The 14,827-nt window shown below is 41.4% G+C and overlaps 1 protein-coding gene and 1 long non-coding RNA gene across 5 annotated transcripts in view; both read left to right on the forward strand.

The window, feature by feature from the left end:
* The window catches only part of slc6a9 (solute carrier family 6 member 9), a 74,724-nt gene that overhangs the window by 4,412 nt on the left and 55,485 nt on the right, over window positions 1-14,827 (forward strand). The window contains exons 2-3 of one of the 4 annotated variants that reach the window (XM_068737883.1): window positions 1,548-1,655; window positions 12,724-13,016. In XM_068737883.1, coding sequence (XP_068593984.1) covers window positions 12,987-13,016 — 30 coding nt within the window. In that variant the 5' untranslated portion in view covers window positions 1,548-1,655; window positions 12,724-12,986. Of the gene's footprint in view, window positions 1-1,547; window positions 1,656-11,395; window positions 11,515-12,723; window positions 13,017-14,827 lie in introns of those variants that run through there. The other 3 variants (XM_068737881.1, XM_068737882.1, XM_068737880.1) reach the window with 3 other exon arrangements.
* LOC137892408 (uncharacterized) lies at window positions 7,742-8,947 on the forward strand. The gene is made up of 3 exons (XR_011105413.1): window positions 7,742-7,828; window positions 8,151-8,217; window positions 8,510-8,947. It is a non-coding gene; the product is annotated as an uncharacterized lncRNA (long non-coding RNA).

Below are 14,827 nucleotides of genomic sequence, written 5' to 3' on the forward strand. Positions count from 1 at the left end.
TTGTAATATTTCTTATGATGGAACTTTCCCATGGCTTGCATCAAACAGCTTTTCCCAGTATGCTTTGAGATATTTCATTATATTCAATGTCATCTGTTACGTCGGATAAGGTTGAGGGAAAAAGTAGATCGAAGAAGTGATACCGCAATGATATCTGCAGTAATACCAATTAGCTGGAGAGATCTTTGTGCTTGATAGTGTGTTGTGCATGAAAGCTCTTCTCTTTCATCCCCATTTGTGAGGAGAGGAGGGGAATCGTCAGAGAGAACATGGATCTATATGCTGCAACCACTAGGGGGCCCCATGGTATAGTTGGGCTTGTTGAACAGTCTGGTGTTTGTTCAGGAGTGCAGCAGTTCAGTGTCAAAGTCTCGAGGGTGTTTCAAGCATGAATCATCAGGTGTGGTTTAGTGGTCAACCTGGGTGGAATCGCTGCCTGATCTGACTGCAAAACATGTCCAACAAGGTAGGTAGAAAGAGTAGACAAAGTGTAAAAGAAACACATTATAAAATGGCATTAAAAAAACAGTTAAAAGATAGAAAGACAGGTACAAAATACAGCTACAGTGCAGTGTAAGAAAAATATATATTGCCAGCAGCTAAATTAAGCTTTTTTTTTTTTTTTTAGAATTTTTTTTGCCTTAGGCTTTTTTTGACAGTGTAAAGACAGAGACTGGAAATGGGGAGAGATAGAGAGAGAGGTATGGCATGCAACAAGACTGAAACGTCACTCCATTGGGGATGTGTTTACTCGTTTAATTATGAGTAGTTATGTCCATATAGGGTGTATTTTACCATAGAAAGTTTGGGACTTTCACATGAACCAAATTCACTAACAGCCATAGTTATTATCCGCCAAACTGTTGTTTTCCGTCGCTGAAGCGTTCGTTATTCGCGTAGCTCACAGGGCAGGCAAAGTTTTGCCACACCGTGACTTCAGGGAAGCGGGAGGACTTTCCAGCTTTGACGCTTCTCCGTCATTGGCGACGGGAAAAGTGCAGCTGCAGACTGCCGTGCAAGCCACACTGTATGGTCTTTGAAGTGGAGAAGAAAAAATATGGGGAGAATTGAAAGCTTATTGTGACCGGTTTTGAATTCAGCATCCAAATCATGACACTCTTAATAGTTAATGCTTTTACTTCAGAAAAAACTGTTTTGAGTAGCTTTCTTCTTCCAGCACTGCTGACACCAACATTCCCAGTTAGAGAAAGGGTGAAACGTAGAGCAAAACTGCGTTTGCGCAGGCCCCCCAAGTCACTAACTCCGCCCATGAAAAACACACTTAATTCCTCAAATATATTCTCCAAACGATGATGACAATCTTCCTTGTTTTACCCTAAATACAGTGGTTGGTGTTGTGTGGTATGTATTCCTGATTGTGTGTTTATTCTTATTGCCTCTGCAGTCGTTGCTGTCCACAGTCTTCATCCCATTTAAAACAATAAAGAGAGGCTGGCCCCTGCTTGGGTCACGGGGTGTAAGCCGAACAGAGGTGGACTCAAATGCTGGATTCAATTGTATGAAAAAGATTTATTTTTCTCTTTTAGAGAAGTGGAACGAGATAGGAACGCTGGATCATGAGCCGGAGAAACGTTGGGGAAACCAGGAGAACGCAGGGGTCCGAACGACAGGTGCAACTGGATGTAGAGAGATTGGTTAGTGTGGGCGTCCAAGTAGGGGAATGTTCCAAAGAAGGGAAACTGAGACTGTCTTACTGTGAGCTGGTGAAAGCACAACTGGAGGGCGAGGCAGAGACTGACTGGCTGGAGGGTGTTTTCCAGTGTGGCGGCGGGTGAGCAGGCAGGTGGTGAGGCAGATCCAGGTAATGCAGAGATGTGGGAGAGATGCAACAGGAAGCCAGGGAATCCGTCAGACTCGGGAGGAATGAGACTGGAACGAGGAGACAGGTTAAAGACACAACAACAACTTCTTTAGTCAAAGAAAACTCAAGAGAGACAGGAGCTGGCCTGATTACCACGGGAATGTTAAAACGATCTGGCGTAGGCTGGTGCTCCTGCTGCTCCTTAAGTAGGGTTCTTGATGGTGAATGAAGAACAGGTGTGACAGCAGGCAGCAGCCAGACTCCGCCCTGGTCTCCACGGAAACCTGCTCACCCAGCCTGAAACTCAGAAGACACACCTCCCAGCCAAGTCAGATCATGACAGCTTGGGCACAAGCATGCTTGTGTGAATGTTGTATCAGCGTCTATTTATTGATTACCATCAGAATATGCCTTTAATACGTTTTTTTTTTACTCTATGGACATTACGGCTGCAGTGGTTAGCACAGAGATTTTAACTGTTTTTTGGCAGGGGTTTAGAGAAAGTTCACATTGCTGTAGGGTTTTTCTTGTACTGGTAGATTTACTGCTATATATTATGTTTTCACAGCTCTCTCTTCCCTTTCCAACGCGTCTGCCACAGCAGTTGATGTAATTTGAATGCCACTATTTAAAAAAAAGAAAATCCTGATTTGTGCAATTCATTTTAAAATCCCATATCTTCTCACTCCCAATGCCATTGGCTTATTGTGAGAACTCTGATTTCTTTCAGCCGTCCAAAGTGACGCCGGTTCTATTTACTGGGGCGCCGAACAAAGGCCTCAGCATGGTTAGTGCTGCTTTGAGTGCCGTCACAATTTCACAAGTCATATTTACCTTTCTTTGTGCAGCGGGAGAAAGAGGCCGTCTATCATGACAAAACAGAGCCGGTGGAGTCCCAATCGCGGTGCTGCATATTGACATCATTGATAATAGACACAGCTGCTTTGCAAGCCCTCCCCAAAAAATATGATGCATTGTCAATAACGGATGCTATTTAGTGTTGTGCACCATGTGAGACGTGGAGCCATGGGACTGTGAGTGCAGGAGGCTGGTGTTGCATCTCTATCTTTAGATAAAGGAGAGTCATTAATGAGCCCCCTCTTGTGTGTCTTCACCTCAGCTCATTTTTTTTTTTCGCTTCAAAGATGGTTTAGCAAAATTTAGAAAAAACTCAACATTGGTAATCAAAAGAACTACTAGTCACCAGAAGTCATAAGTACATTTCCTTTTCCAAACAAGCATCTAAGAGCATAAAGCAGAGCATAACTCAGAGCCAAAGTACAGTGCAGAAACAAGAAAAACAGTTAGTGCTATAAGTAATATGAATACAATAAGTGCAACAAGCTAGTATGAAAACAATAAGTGCTAAGTGGAAGGCTCAGGGTAGCACTTCCTGAAGAGGTGGGTTTTCAGCCTGCGCTGAAAGATGGGCAGCGACTCCGCTGTCCTGACGTCAGTGGGAAGTTCATTCCACCACTGTGGGGCCAGGACAGAAAACAGCCGTGACCGGGTCGATCGGCCGCCAGGACCTCTGAGCGACGGGGCAACCAATCGCCCCGAGGCAGCAGAGCGAAGTGGTCGGGCGGGGGTGTAAGGCTTGACCATGGCCTGGACTCAAACTATTTTTTTTTCCAGGACATGAAAAATACCTTGACTGTAGTGACTTTTGCACTACAGTCACTACAGTTTGCACTACAGTCAATTGTTACACTATTACCGTAAATTCTATACTATAGGGCGCACCTATATATAGGCCGCACCTGCTAATTTTTAAAAGAAAAAAGAAATTGTACATAAATAAGCCGCACTTGTATATAAGCCGCAGGTGTCCCCGTTGAAACATGAGATATTAACGTGGCAAGATGTTACAGGAAAGATTTTTTTAAACTTTTAATTAAATAAATGCCGGTAACATCCACAACTACATACATACCGCAAATGCTTTTTTTTCAGAACAGTGCTTTTAACAGTACTAAAGTTGTCTTCTTCAGTATTGGAATTGAACAGCCTGCCGTCTCCAGCGTCTCACCATCGATTCATTGATGCCGAGCGTACGTGCAGCAGCTCTATTTCCTTCTTCGACAGCCAGGCGGATCGCTTTTAACTTGAAAGCCGCATCATATGCATTTCTTCGTGTCTTTTCCATGATGAGGGTGCGTGCACAAACTGCAAAATGGGTGATCTGAAGAATTAAGTGTGAGTGAGTTTGCCGAAACAGTTTCATTGGTCCACTGTGACCTGTTCGGTAATTTCATTGGTCTGATATGACGAGGTTAAATGTGTTGGCGGCGGGAAGCTAGTTAGCCTGTGAAAATCCATCAATTAGCCGCATCGTTGTAAAAGCCGCAGTCTCAAAGCGTGTGAAAAAAAGTAGCGGCTTATATACCGGAATTTACGGTAGTCACTAGGTCCTCAGCTTTATCTAACTTTTTGCACAGCAGAACAGTCTCTCTTGAAAAGACAATCACGTTGTTGCACATAAAAAAAGTGACATGAATAGTTGTGTAAAGAATGCAGATACAGAAATGCAGCCAACCCAGTTCAATCAAGTGTGGTTGTTTCTGTAGCTATTCGACCATCCAACAAGGAGGTCTTATAAAGTATACTGGCAGCTTGAGAATTGTTTGCGTGCTGATTGGTATGACAATTTTATTACTGTGCAACAAGTTGTCCCTCTCAGAAAATGAAGATTGCCTTACCTTACCGTTGTTGCTCTGTGTTAGTTGTCAACTATTTCATTATTCAGTATAACTATTTTATACGATTAATTGGTTTGAGTAATTTTTTTTATAAAATATGTAAAAATTCTCTGATTTCACCTTCTTAAATTTGAATGTTTTCTGGTTTCTTTACTCTGAAACAGAAAACAGAAGAATTTTATCGACAAAACAAGACCTTTGAGGACGCCATCTTGGGCTTCAGAAAACACTAATCAACATTTTTCAGCGTTTTATTGACAGAAAACGATTCATTGTTTAACAACTAAAATATTAATTGAGAAATATGACTGATTAATAGGCAACTTGAAATAATCGTTAGTTGCAGCTCTAAACAATTGGACAAATTGAATTATTGACCTGATGATGGCGCTAGATGAGAAGTCCGGGGATCATCAAAGTTGTCATTGTCAGGAAACCATGAATGTCTGTACCAAATTCCATGATAATCCAATGGTTTTTGAGATTCTTCAGTCTGGACCAGATTGATGGACGACCGACAAACTCTGTCATCCCTTGAGTCACATCATGAGCGTGACTTAAAATGTGTAGCTTTCATCATCCACTGCCATTATCCCATTTGTTTATTCATTAATTTACTTGTTTCCACTGATTAAGAAACCTGTACTTATTCACAGTGTCTTAATTGTCTTAATTACAATCTACTCCCTTTTGATTACCCTTTAAAAGCAGCTTTACTAATTAGGTTAGCAGTTTGCAGAGGAAGCAGCTGTTAAAACCTGAATTCGGGTCTGTCGGGCTCAGATTAATGGCATACACCATCGATGATATAAAGTCCATTTATGCATGTGTACAATTTATGAATGTGTACATGTTATATACAAAAAAAAAAAAATCTGGGCAATACAAACAATCTAAGCCATTTTTACAGACTCCAAACACAATTAATATAAGCAACTAGAAGATTTATGACTCGGCGAGCTACGCACCCCTCTCCGAGATACCATCACAAAGCTAACGGTTAGCACGGACAACCAAGATAGCAAAAAGCAAAAGAATTCGACACAGATTCCAGAGATTTCTCTCCGTGAAACCATTACAAAGCTGTGAGCAAACAACCACCAGAAGCACAAACCGCAATATCCTTAAAAATCACAGAAAGCTCCTTACTTTTTCGTTGATCGCCGGTGAATCCCCGCTTAATTCCTTCAGACATATTTCCTACGTCTATCCGGTGCGTCTCTGAAATGTTCCCGTGTAGAAAAGGGTCTGTCTAACTAGAGGACCTGGGGGAAGGGATTTGATTTTCGGCGAATCGGTTCGCATGCTTCAGGCGGAGCGCTACGTTTTTAATTCTGACTGGCTAACGATTCTGTCAATCAAAAGCACGAGGGGTCTGTTGAATTCTATGGACTCAGATGCTTCGAAGGAGGGTGCATTGACTGAAATTGACCAACCATAGGCTGAGCTAGGAGACATAGACTGGAAGTCAGACAGAAAATCCCATGGATGAGGGATCCAGGCTCTCAAAAGATGAGTATCCAGGCTCTCAAAATGATGCCAAACTGCTGTATTTGGATAGATTGAACACTATTAGTGATAAAAGAAGTTCAATTTATAAGTATACAGTATATACAATTACAATCAAACAGCTGGAACAAAATGACATTTTGTCTGACCTCGCCTGACCTCTCTGTACTGAAACCTCTCTAGCTCTGGAATACTTCACTTTATCAAAACATTTTTTTGCAGAGAGACTTTCAACATATTGTGCTATGATCTGGGAGAGGTCTAAAGCTTTCAGCTACAACATTAAAACAAATTATTTATTAAATATCCAATTTTTTATAGTCAAATTAAAATTTTCAATTTGTGCTGTGTGCCATCTTAATTTACTCTTAACCAGTAACATATATACTGATATTTACAAATCTGAACAAATCTCACAAAGTGTTACTTTTATTAAAACACCAAAACTATTAAAATACACCTTGTAGTTAGACAAAATACACTCTCTTTAATATGGGTATGCAATTTTCGAGCAGAGGCCTAAAAATAGGCCTAGGGCTTAATGGAGCGATTACCGAGTGGCGTGTCCAGTGGCGTTATCAGCCATATGGAGCGGCCATTTAAAGTCACAGTTTGCTGCTTTGAAGAGGGCTTTTCTTATTAATGCTTATTTTGTTCTGCACAACTATTGTGAAGTCCACACAGAAACTGTAAAAGAGCAAAAGCATAAATGCTCTCCAGTGCAACAGGGATTCAGCCACCAGCAGAAGTGCTTTGGTGTTTTGGTGTTTTTTTACCACATAATTGATTAAAGGGAGGTTCCATGTAAATTAAGCAATGCCAGCTGGGCAAAGTGGCTCTTACTGTGTTTACTTGTAATTTTATTAAAAAAAATAAATAAAATTGTTGACATGATAGGGCCCTAAAGGTAGGGTTGGTAATCATCTTCAAAAAACATTTCTTTTATAATTTTGTTTGTTGAAATAGCAATGAAAAAATCAAATGCTTTGACAAAAAAGGAAAGAAAAAATATGATTGTAATAAGCTCATCCAATCATTTCATTCGGTCCGAATGTAATGATTGGACGAGCTACCTACCGACCTGTGTGCATTCTGCCCATGCACTCACTTATTTTTTAACCCCCAGTCTTCTCTGGTAGGTTACACTGGCCACAGGTAACATGGTAAAAGGTGTTTGAATTTAGTTTGTAATCAAGGCTTTGTAGAACAGTCTATTCTATTCTTAACTCGCTTTTCTCCCCGTCATCCTCGCTTGATTGGTGTGGGGTCAGGGGCTTGTATGTGTGTGTGTGTGTGTTTGTGCATACCATCTGCAGCACCATTACACATGCCTGAACCATCCACAACCTAAACCTGTTTCCAAGCTGCTACACCTTGTAAAGCACACCGCTGTATGAGCAGTATTCAGCACTGTAATGAATTGCTGTAAAATTACGGTGGATTTAAAACAGTATGTTATAGTATTTTATAATAACAGTAACATACAGTTAAATGTTCATCCCTCGCATGTAAATTAACAGTCAATGCCATCAATTAACCATAACAGCAGACTACTGTAATGTATCAGCATAATACAGTATTTTGTGGTGAATCACAATCCATCTACATCGTACTGTCTATAGGTTATTGTGTCCGTTATGACGATAGAATGTTTTTTATTATTCAAACTGTTCATTGCCTAAAAGTGATTTTTGAGTGACAAGACGTGACCGACTGCTCAAGAACGTGACTACGGACACAACAGCTTCAGTTCATCCTTCTGAGCAACAGCCATGTGGAGATCAACCGAGAAGCCGAGGTAACATTAAGCTTATCATCCGATCAAAGTCTCCATTATTGTTTTGTCTTCATGATTATTGAACTGTTAACATCTCAGATAATGTTTCACTTAGTCTGTTTCGTTACATCAGGTTGCTAATCTTGGCGGAGCTAGCTCTGTAACGTTAGCTAGCTCTGTAACGTTAGCTAGCTCTAGCTCAATTAGCCATTGAAAGGTTAGCTAGCTAACAGCATAGCAAGTTAAGATAAGATAAATAAAGTTAATCACCAATTACAGTGTTAAGATGTAACGTTAGTAACATAACTTGTGTTTACTTGTGCTCTTATTGAACCGACTGTAGGACTGCAAAAGGGACCATTATCAAAATGGAGAGATCACTGACGTGTTCAAGACGATGAACATTTGAGGTAACGCTAATTGTTGAACGTTAGTTCATTGTGGTCCATTGTCTTTGCTTCATTTCTTCACCTAACGTAATCAGCTCATCACGTAAACATGTCTGTTGATTTAAACTGTATGGTATTGTTGTGTTAAATTTTTGCAAAGACTTGCACTGATATGTTAACATATGTGAGGCACATGCGAACCCACAGTTGCACACCCAAAGCTTCTTTTAAGTGTGTTTATCCTGGATGTCATAGAACTTTCCAGAAGTTCAGAACATTGTGTTTGTAAAGATTTATTTTATTTGTTTTACAGTCACTCGTCATCAGAGATTGAGGATACCAGACAGACGCTGCAGTCAAGTCCTCTTATAAGCTGTCTCTCTCTTTATTGTTTTCATTCACGTGTGAGTTCATACAGTTCAAAATAACTCTAAATATGTATAAGACTTGTTAACAAGCCAGTCTGTGATGCAGTTCTATTACACTGTTCTTGATACTATTTTAATTCAGCGTTTCACTCTTAATGCTATTTTAATTCAGTGTCTTGAGGGAGTGACGCCGAGATCGAAAAGTGTCCAATGGCATGCTACTGTTGTTCACTGGTATGTACCTATACCTAGTGGTATGCCAGTACTTTTCCATCGGCACACCGTCTCCTGAAGGCAGGTGCCGCTTGAAAGTTCATATTAGTGGTATATGCCGTTGAATCAGAGTGGTATGCTATTCATATCAGTAGTATGTATATACAGTTGCACTCAAAATTATTCAACCCCCATTGAAAATTAAGTTTATTGGCAAAATTTACAAGTTACAGTTTTCAATAAACAACTCAAACAACGACAATTGAAATGGCTGAACACAACTAATGTTACAAGTGGTTTCTCCAAATTCATCACAAAATGCCATTTTCAATGACTATTACAGTTTCAAAATTATTCAACCCCTTCATGAAAAGCATCTTTAGTACTTTGTAGAGCACCCTTTTGCTGTTATGACCTGATGCAAACCTGATGCAACTAATCAAGGGCCTCAGTAGTTGCATCAGGTGTGCTTGAGATAGAACACATCAAATACCTGGACTGGAAGTGATGTTTGATTGCATAATAGAAATATGGGTAAGTGAAGAGAATTGTCCAAAAAGAGATCATTTGAGATCATCACAAAAAGATAGCAAAGGCACTGAATGTTCCTAGAGATACCGAAAGGAAATGGAAGCATAGTTCCCAAGTTCAAAGTTAAAGTTACACTGGCTACACTACCTGGGCGTGGCAGAAAGAGGAAGCTTTCAACGGCTGCCACCAGATTTCTGAGGAGGCAGGTGGCCAAAAACCCTCGAGTGACTGCAAAAGACCTGCAGCAAGACTTAGTGGCAGCAGGCACTGAGGTTTCAGCTTCCACAGTAAGGTGCATACTAAACGCTGAAGGTCTCCATGCCCGAACTCCAAGACGTCAACCACTACTGACCCAAAAGCACAAGAAAAGTCAGCTCCAATATGCTCAAAACCATATTAATATGTTACATAATTTTTGGGATTCTGTTCTGTGGAGCGATGAAACGAAACTGGAACTTTTCGGGCCTATGGATCTATGTCTGGAGGATGGATCTATGTCTGGAGGATGAAGAATGAAGCCTATGCTGAGAAGAACACCCTGCCTACAGTGAAGGATGGTGGTGGCTCGGTGATGCTCTGGGGTTGGTTTGCTTGTTCCCGCACTGTGAAGGACAAGATGGATTCAAGCAAGTATCAGGAAATCCTAGGAGAAAACGTCATGCCGACTGTGAGGAAGCTGAAGCTTGGGCGTCATTGGACCTTCCAACAAGACAATGATCCCAAGCATACCTCAAAGTCCAGCAAGGCTTCAGAAAAAATCCTGGAAGATTCTAGAGTGGCCCACACAGTTGCCTGACTTGAACCCCACAGAAAACTCTGGTGGGATTTGAAGAAGGCGGTTGCAGCACGCAAACCCAAGAATATTCGAGAGCTGGAGGCCATTGCCCATGAGGAATGGGCTAAGATTCCTCAGGAACGCTGTCAGAACCTGGTGTCTGGGTATGCATCAGGTTTGCATCAGGTCATAACAGCAAAAGGGTGCTCTACTAAGTACTAAAGATGCTGGTCATGTAGGGGTTGAATAATTTTGAGACTGCAGTAGTCATTAAAAGTGGCATTTTGTGTTGAATTTTGAGAAACCACTTGTAGTATTAGTTGTGTTAAATTGTTCTTGTTTGAGTTGTTTATTGAAAACAGCTGAAAGTTTGTCAATTTTGCCAATAAACCTAATTTTTGATGGGGGTTGAATAACTTTGAGGGCAACTGTATTTGTCTCCTCCCCTTTTCTTTGCTGATCCGAAAAATGATCCGAACCGTGAGGTTTGTGATCCGTTGCACCCCTAGTAGCATACCACTCTAGGGATAGGAACCTACCACTGGACAACAGTAACATACCACTCTAGGGATAGGTACACTGGAAAACAGTAACATACCATCAGCCACTTTTCTGTCTCGGCGCTACTGGTCTGAGGTTATCCTCATGAGTTCAGTTAAGCCGGTTATTAAAGATTTTACGATTTTATTTCTTTTCTTCTAAACATACAGTACATTGTGAATTTTGTGATGTAATACAAATGTCCTTTTATTATTTGTCTTGAGAACACGTATTAAACTGCAACAATTATGGATTGAATGTCTGTTGTTATTCCTTTATTTGTTGGGAATTAAATGCAAAAGTAGTGGGTTGTATTACCCTTTGTAAATAAACAGTAACATTCTGGCATACACCGTAAAATCACCGTAAAAGTAAATTAAGGTAGCTTCACCGTAAAAAACTAAATTACTGGCATCCCTGCTGCCAGTAAGTTACCGTTATTTTACGGTGAAATTGTTTAGAGTGAGTCTATGAAAAGCAATCAACACAACCAAAAAAAACAGTCCAAAATCCATTTAAGAAGCAGGAACTAGAGTATGTCCTGCATTGTTTGCCCTAAAAATGAACTGATCTTATTATTTCAACAAGCAAACTGTGCTTGGAAGTTAATTGTTAGCCCTGGATACAGACATGTTAGGTTTCGCAAAGAAATTTCGTCACTGCCACTCCTCCTGGGATGGCCCAATAGGCTCAACTCAACTCCTCCCTTGTGCACAAAACACATTAGTTTCGATTAGAGTCAACCAGCAGGATGTGACTATAGATCACATACTTCAATCTTCACACCAGTTAACGTTTGTCACCGCTCAACCGGTTTCCATTTTTTTTCTGATGCAGAAGTTAGGGAGTTTTTTTGCGTGTGTTTTCTCGTCAACCATCATAACGTGGGTGGTAAGGTTCAGTACTTTAACCAAGTTTTGTTTCTTGTCATCTTTTCATCAGTGTGCAGCGTGCTGTGTGTGATCTCCTGGGGCATTTTTGAGTCCCCGTGGGCTCCTGTACGTGTGTGTGTGTGTGTGTGTGTTTGTACATTCGGAACTCTGAATGGGAGCTATATTTGGCCACTTTTTTCTTCTCCTTGTGCTGGGAAGCTTTTAGTACACTGTCTGGGTTTTTTTTATTTTTATTCACTTGAGTCATTGAGAGAGCCAGATGAAGGGAGGCATGTTGTTGCATGTTTTAGTAGTTTACAGTAAGATAATCAGCAGCTATTTTTGAGTTATCATTATTTTTTGTGTGTGGGTTTTGGACTATTGGGTTGTTGGAAAATGTACATTAAAAAAAAAAAAACATCTGACATTTGTTCGACCAATCGATTAATTTAGAGAACAATCTACAGATTAATTAGTAATGACAATACACAGTACTTCATCTTAGAAAAGTTCTCCAGGTAAATGGCATTGCAGAAATCTTCAAAAAGCAATGCATGCTTTATTACAGTAACATCACATGAGTTGATTTTGATGATTAAATTCATCACAGGTAAAAAATACAAATACAGTAGCTTATTACTTTAAAAAGGGGGGACAAAACTACTCATACAAAATGAAAATTTAGTAGTAAGTAACTCGCCAACATTTCAGATACATTTCACTCTGTCAGAAGTACTTTCTGCCACTTTCTTCTAAATCCAGGCAGTTTTTCGAGTGTTTCCAGTTTGGCTGTCAGCGGTAGTCGGTGGGCAGTCTGAACGTTACCACCCTAACAGTTAATCTCTTCACACAAAAGGGCACTTTGTTATGGCAGCTGCTTTGCTACAAAATGCAAATCTGTTACTATATGTTTTATAAATTCTCTCTCTCTCTCTCTCTCTCTCTCTCTCTCTCTCTCTCTCTCTCTCTGCATCCTCGCTAACAGATTCCTCAGAGGTTTAACTTCCACCTCTCAGTAACCGCTTAGTCGAAGTGCAAACTGTTGATTTTGTGATTTTTTTAATTTTTTTTTTACCTTGTAGCAGGTCACAAGCAGAGATGGAGGAATTGTTTTTGAACAAGAGGGACAAGTAACTAAAAAGTGTTGCCTTGCCTTCACCCCCCCCCCCCCCCCCCCCCCCCCCCCCTTCCTCCACCCCTCTCTGCCTGTCACATGTTCCTTTCACAGCATAGAAAAGTTTCTGGATTAGGGCAGAATTGACACAAAGCGGCGACGCCACTCCAGCGACACTCGCAAGCAGCGCAGAAGAGGCAACGAGGGGGAGACCGAGACACTCAAGCGAACGCCACCTCATCAAACTACAGCGATAGCCAGAGGCAGACGAGTCCATCCCAGAGAGAGAGAGAGAGAGAGAGAGAGAGAGAGAGGCAGAGAGAGGCGGCAGCAGCAGCAGAGAGGCTGGGGATCTTTGTCGACGAGGTCCCTGAAGGATGGAAGAGAAGCAGTTTGCCGGGATCCTGGTAAGTTTAGCTTTCGTTCAGTAAAATGCAGTAACACAGATTAAAAATGAATGAAAAATGCCACACATGGAGTTCACTGGTGGGATGCAGCTGCCGGACCACTTGTTGATTCAACCCCTCTGCCTCCTCTTTTCCCCAATTTAAGCACAGGTGGTTTTGTTTCACGCTACTTTTTAGTTTTATTTTCCTGTTTTGCATGTTTGCCTTCTGTTTACGATTACAACACACGCCTGCTCTGAGTGATTGTCGTGTTGCAGCAGGCAGAGCTGTCATTGCCTGCTGTTGGCCGAGGTGCTCAGCACCCATCCTCGACTAAACACCGCCCCCCCCCCCCCAAATCAGCACCCCCTGAGTTAGTCTTGACTTTGCAGTCCCCCGTTAATCTGATCTTTGCATCTTCGGCAAACAAAAAGAGAGATGAGGCCGGGAGGTAAACGTGCCGTCGGTGAAGCTTTAAATAGAGGTTTGGGGTCATTGGCAGTCAGGTCACTTCTGCCCCCCCCCCCCCCCCCCCTCTCTTCAGTCCGACTTGAGACGGAGATAAACACAAGCTCAGGGCTCCAACTCTCCTCTGACATTCTCGCTCATTTGAAGCCTCGCTTTCCTGCTCGGTTACTTTTTTTTTCTTTTTCCCGCCGCGTCCTTTTCAGATGCATATCCTCTTTATAATGCACGCGCGCCGGCTGAACTTAAGAGGAGGGGGGGGCTTATCAGTCTCGCCTGCTCTCAGTGTTTGAAGGTGGTTGAAGGATGGAGATTTCAGTCTTGTTCTCAGAACTTTTGTCTGCGTCTATGTGACGCAGACAAACAGACAGATTGCCAATACGTCGTTTGCATGGTTAAGCGCTGCTGGAGAGTTGCAAAAAAAAAAAAAGTTCAGTTTAAATGTGGCAATTTAATACTTTCAAAAGTTTTAAATGTCACAAGGATGACTTGATTTGTTTTCCACAAAGTACTGCACCTTTTTACCGCCCCTCACACTTGATGTGTCTCTGAGGACGGTAAAAGTCAGCTATCACGGTTCACTGTGTGATCTGTGGAGACTGCCATGACGCCTCACAGCCACTAGGGGCGCACAAGCCCAGTTTTGCACCTGACGGCACATTCTCAAACACAAAGTATACATTTAAGGGGAGAATGAGGGCAGTTTATCAGTCAATATCACCAAAATAAAAGCTTAGTAAAGTTCAGTCCTTCAACTGAAAGTTAAAAACTTCAATCAAAAGTGAATTTTATCAACTGAAAAGTTGGAGCTGTGCCTTTAGGATTTGAAATTCAAATAACCATATAGTAGTTCCACTTTCTAGGCCAGAGCCTCCACTTATCGCTGACTTTAAATGACTGCTTATTTAATTTTATTTCAAGGAATCGCTGCGGTAGGTGACGTCTTTCTTTGCTCTCCAAATCTGAGAGTTTTGTTCCCTGGCCAACACTCAGTGCCTCGTTGTTTAAGGTCAATTCACTTGATTTGGCAGGAAATAGAGAATTAAAAAGCCATTTAAAGGTTGACCCAGAGAAGAAGGCGCGTGACTTAGCCTCATTTAGATATTGGAGGGGAGAAAAAAACACTTTAGATTACGCTCAGATGAAGTCACAAGTGTACTTCACAAACAATGCTGCAAAATTTAGATTTCAAATTGCTCTCATAACATTCATCGGCCACTTATTTGTCCTTTAAAAGAAAAAAAAAGTTGTGCAGGGGTTAGAGTGTAACCGGCAAGTCTTATCTCGGATGGTAAACACGGGAAGATTGCACAACTCCAGCTGACACAACGGCTCACGCACACTTCCAACAGCAGCTCCGCTCTCGT

Source organism: Cebidichthys violaceus, unplaced genomic scaffold, assembly GCF_023349555.1.
Source record: "Cebidichthys violaceus isolate CVI_PGR_0920_01 unplaced genomic scaffold, fCebVio1.0.p SCAF_8, whole genome shotgun sequence".
Classification (NCBI taxonomy): Eukaryota; Metazoa; Chordata; class Actinopteri; order Perciformes; family Stichaeidae; genus Cebidichthys; species Cebidichthys violaceus.